Source organism: Calidris pugnax, unplaced genomic scaffold (genome assembly GCF_001431845.1).
Source record: "Calidris pugnax isolate Ruff unplaced genomic scaffold, ASM143184v1 scaffold205, whole genome shotgun sequence".
NCBI lineage: Eukaryota > Metazoa > Chordata > Aves > Charadriiformes > Scolopacidae > Calidris > Calidris pugnax.
The window spans coordinates 64,613-69,553 of record NW_015090943.1 but is presented as its reverse complement, the minus strand read 5'-3'; the positions used below and the strand labels follow the sequence as shown (position 1 = coordinate 69,553).

The window sequence follows — 4,941 nt, the reverse complement described above, 5'->3', positions numbered from 1 at the left end:
GCAACGCAGGGCCAGGGGAACTGCAAAGGAATTTCACTGGTACGGGGCTGAAAATCTGATCCGGAGACAAGCAGAAGAGGCACAGCATTAATTCACTGTGGGGAAAGTGGAAACCTTCCCAAAGTCATGCATAAACGGAGCAGGGCCAGAGCTTTTGGCAAGAACTCCTGCAACATCAGCAAAAAACCATTGCTCCACCTGATTGACATGCACCAAGGATCAGCTGCTCTAGAGTTCATGGGAATTTGTGTCCTTCAAAGCCGGTGGGAAAGCCTGAAAAACAGAGAAGAGTCCCAAAATCTTGGATTCTGATCTCTTTTCTGATTTTAAGTTTAGCACCTGAAATTGCCAACCAAGTGCACTGTTCAAGGACTTTGCCTTTTCACCACCTAATCCCAAGGAAAACAGCAACAAATATCTCCTGAACCCACTGCCATGACCAGGAGGGCATGGAAATCCAATAAGAGAATCCAAAACATCTACGCTACCATCTTCAGCATGAACCAGGTCACCTGTGACAGCTCTTAGCTACCAGGAGATGGTTGGCCAAGGACAGATATGAAGCTGTGGGCATTTCTAGCGTGCTTATCACAGCATGGGTTCAACGGGGAGGCACCAGGAGGCAGTTCTCATCCTGCTGCTGCCACACAGAGTCATATCTCCTAGAAGAAAACAAGCACTTGAGTGAAGAAGGGTCTGCACCCTGCTGGGAGAGGATACACAGAAAGTGGTGAATGCACACTGAGGCCCATCTCCAGCCTTCTGCCTCAATAAAGCCCTAATTCTTTTTTATTTAAAAAAAAAAAAAAAAAGGGTTAGGCATCAATTTGCACAGCAATTTGGGCTGGAGCACAGCCCTCTGAGGAGAAAACTGGCCAAGGGAGCACTGGATGGGAAAAGGGAAAAGAAACGGTCACAAGACAGAAGCAAGGAGCTCCATAGCATCACACTGTCCATGTAATCAGAGCAGAAAGCACTGCCCTTGGAATTAATTTATATATCTCCCCAAGAGGACAAGCTGCAGATGGGAAATCCATACTGTGCTCCCAGTTCCCTTGGAGGTGTACTGGGATTGAAGCAAGGACCCAACTCCCTAGTGCTGAGCTCTCCCGACCTCTCCTGAAGCCACCAGCCCCTTGACACCTCTCCAGCTGCGGGGGACAATTTATTTGGTGTCTAAATCAGATGTTCTGCTTCTCTCTCTGCAGCCGAGGCCTGAGCTCACACCTCTGCAGTCAGTGGCAAAGCTGATCTCTGAGATACGGGTGAAGTATGTGAACGGTCCAGATCTGGCACTTGGGTATCACACAGAGAAACCCACAGGTTTGTAATTACTCTCTCTGAGCAGGTTTGCATCCCTGCCTTTCCTAGCGGTGCTCCATCCCTCGTGTATTTCTAGGAAAACAAGAGAGAAACAGTCCTGTTCACTGAGGCTCGAGGGGTTCGCTTGGAACCGAAGCATTGTTTTTGCTGTTGATTTGTATGGCATTTACTCACTGCTTGTGCTCTGACCACCCTCCTCCCACTCCTGAAATTCAGAAGCACCCTGGAGAAACTGAAGTCACAGCCAAAGTCACAGGTCTCTGTGGCACAAACCCTGCCCAGGGCTGTGCTGCCGCCCACTGCCTTCCCCCTCTGAGGCAGAGGGAAGCTGACAAGCGCCTGGATGGTTTTCCCAGGGCCACTGGGTGAAAATAAGGCATTTTTTTCTGCTGCTGCTACTCAAGTTGTAACCAGGTACCTCAGCCTTCAGTGGTGGCTTGTCCCAGTTTACCCAGCCTCACAGTGGGGTTTAGTCCTGGTTGTCTTCTAAAATAACGTCTGACTTGCAGTGCACGGACTGCTGAGAGTCCACAAACTCCTCTTTGGGTCTGAAGCGGAGGAAAAAAACCCAATGATCATCATCTGACTGAAAAAGTGGTGTGGAGGGGTGTGCACATCACCCCAAACCCTCTGCTCTACAACTCAAACCTGCGACCATGGCTAAAGTAAGGAGTCAGCAGCCTACGCAGCCTGGAAGCTTTTGAAATCAGAGGGGAGAGACTTGGAAAACTCCTCCGCACCCCATGACACAATCCCAGCGCCGGGGAGTTGCTCAAGAGGGACCCCGAGGAGGATGAAGGAGAGCAGGATTTCCCAGCGTGCAGGCAGGGTGTGGGACGGGTGTACCTGCTCCCCTAATCTACCCCACCAACACAGAGAAAAAGAGAAACATCAGGGATTTGAGGGATGAAGTCGGATGGGGAAGCGCCGGGAAAAATCAGCGGCTCCACAGCTGAAAGGGAGTGATGATGAAGGAGGAGAACTGCATCCCGGGGGTAAAAAGCAGGGATATGCCAGCACTGGGCTTGGGCCACGCGGCTGAGTTTGGTTTCGCTGGGATGGTATCGCTGAATCCATCACCCTGAAGTTTCACAGAGGCTCCTACGTTGCGCCAAGCTTCCTTGCTCTGAGCTGAACAGGGTAGGAGTGATAATTCCCCAAATCCCTCTTGGCTGCTGGACCAGGACAGGAGTCGGCAGAGATCGAGGCAAGTCAAGACAGAGGTGCGTTGGCAGAGCTGGAGCTGAGGAGTCCTGTTCAAGTACGGTAATAATTAAAATAGCCATCACGTTGATTTTATAGCATTTCCAACAGGGATCCTCTGAGGATTTTCCAAACGCAAATAAATTATGCCCAACAAATCCTGTGGGGAAGTAGTAAATCCTCATACGTACGGGGAAACTCAGGCAGTAGCGCTGCAGAGCGTTGTAACAGAGCTTGGAGACGGCTGAACATCCACCCATTTCCAGGTAGATAAAAGAATATCCTTAATTTTCAAAGGACAGAACGGTGAGAGACCAGAGCACAAGGTCACCCATGGAAGAACAGAGAAAGGCTGGGACAGGTTTGCATGTCCATCCTATGTCCCAGAGGCGATGTCAAACCATCCATTCCTTAATAGTGCTGCAAATTCACTTGTGATGGTCTTCGTAAGACAAGTTTTCATGGATGAATCAGTGTCAGGACACATTGCAGACCACGGAAAAATTCCTATTCCATAAGGCAGCAGAAACCAAATAACTGGTGAAATGTCAAGGAGTCCAAAAAGCCTCCTCTTCCCCCAAACTTGGGATGAAAACTGGACCAAGACTCTCTTTACCTCCTCAAACAGAGCTGCTGTTCTTTCTTAGGCACAGCTGGAGCTCCCACAGGCATCATGCAGGACATGTGGCCCAACCCAAAACTTCCAGCCTGTCATTACAGCTCACTCCTGTGACCAGACTCCAGCATCCCGGTGCCCTTTGTGCCAGCACGGAGACAGTCCCACCAAAGGGACGGGCTTTAAGAAACGCTCTCACCATCAGCGGATGCCGCAGGGCAGGAGAAATGAGGGGCAAGCAGAACAACAATGTGAGAGACAAGGTATGACGGCACATGTCTTCAGAGCCCACGTTTTGAGGACTCAGACCAGGGCACAGCCAACCCCCGCCATGCCCCTGCCTGGAGGGAGGACCTCTCCAAAGAGGGTTTCAGGCTGGACTCATCCAGATCCCACCCCCCTGTACAGCCCCAAGAAAAGAGGTCCCTCCAGGATCCCCCCAGTCCTGTCCATGGGTGAAAGAAGCCCTTTGGAAAGGGGGAACCCCCGGGGATAACCCCAGTATATCCCAGTCAGCTGAGATGGAGGTTCCTGGGGGTGACCCTGGCAGTGTCCCTTTGGCAGGGTGGGCCAGGACCCCACACCCCCAGGGGTGCCTCTGGGGTGTCCCAAGGCACCAGCAACAAGGTTGGCTTCAACACCACAGCCCCAGCACAGGGGGGTCACTAGGAACACCCCTAAACCTGCACAGAGGAATCTCTAAAGGTGTCCCCTGCCTCTGACAGAGGGGATGGCAGATGTCCTTGACCTCACACTCCCATCCCAGAGACTCCCCCAGTGTCCCCGGGGTGTTCCCAGCCCTCTGGCTTGGAGAGGAGGGGAATGTCCCTAGGGACTGTCCCTTGGCCTCACATGTCTGGTTGTGGTGTGTGTCTGGGGGGTCCCTAGGAGTGTCCCCCACCCAGAAGCAGAGGACAATCCCCAGGGACACCTCAAGACTGTCCTAGGGCTGTCCCCTGCCCCATGGCCCTGGCACAAGGCTGTCTCTAGGGCTGTCCCCCAACCCACGACCCCACCACAGGGGGGTCCCCAGGGCTGTCCCCTGCCCCAGAGCCCTAGCACAGAGGGGTCCCCAGGGCCATCCTCAGCCCCACGGCACTGGAACAGGGGGGTCCCCAGAGCTGTCCTAGGGCTGTCCCCAGCCCCATGACCTAGGCACAGGGGAGTCCCCAGGGTTGTCCCCTGCCCCATAGCCTCACACAGATGGGTCCTCAGGGCTGTCCTCAGGCACAGGGGTGTCCCCAGGGCTGTCCCCAGCCTCACAGCCCCAGTATATGAGGGTCCCCAGGGTTCCCCTGAGGGGCCCAAAATTGGACACATGGGTCCTCAGGGCTGTCCTCAGGCACAGGGGGGTCCCCAGGGCTGTCACCTGCCTCGCAGCCCCAGCACAGGGGGTTTGCTAAGTCCCCAGGGTTGTCCCCTGCCCCATAGCCCCGCACAGATGGGTCCTCAGGGCTGTCCTCAGCCTCAGGGCCCTGACACAGGGGCGTCCCCAGGGCTGTCCCTGCCTCGCAGTCCCGGTATATGAGGGTCCCCAGGCCTGTTCCCTGCCTCGAAGCCCCAGCACAGGGGGGTCCCTGGGGCTGTCCCCTACCCCATAGCCCTTGCACAGGGGGGTCCCCAGGGCTGTCCCCTGCCCCACGGCCCCAGCACAGGGGGTCCCCGACCCCAAACCCCAGCCAGAGCTAAGGACGGGGCTGTCTCCAGGGCCCCCCCCGCCGCCCACCTTCTTGACGGAGAGGGAGATGTTCTCCAGGATGCGGTCCTTCACCTCCGCCGGCTCCATGGCGGCGCCTCCG

General features: G+C 54.9%; 1 protein-coding gene across 1 annotated transcript in view; it reads right to left on the bottom strand.

Annotated features, from left to right (window-relative positions):
• The window catches only part of PLEKHM2 (pleckstrin homology and RUN domain containing M2), a 51,848-nt gene extending 46,913 nt beyond the window's left edge, over window positions 1-4,935 (bottom strand). The window contains exon 1 of the mRNA XM_014951886.1: window positions 4,869-4,935. Coding sequence (XP_014807372.1) covers window positions 4,869-4,928 — 60 coding nt within the window. The 5' untranslated portion in view covers window positions 4,929-4,935. The remainder of the gene's footprint in view (window positions 1-4,868) is intronic.
• Between the last annotated feature and the right edge of the window lie 6 nt (window positions 4,936-4,941).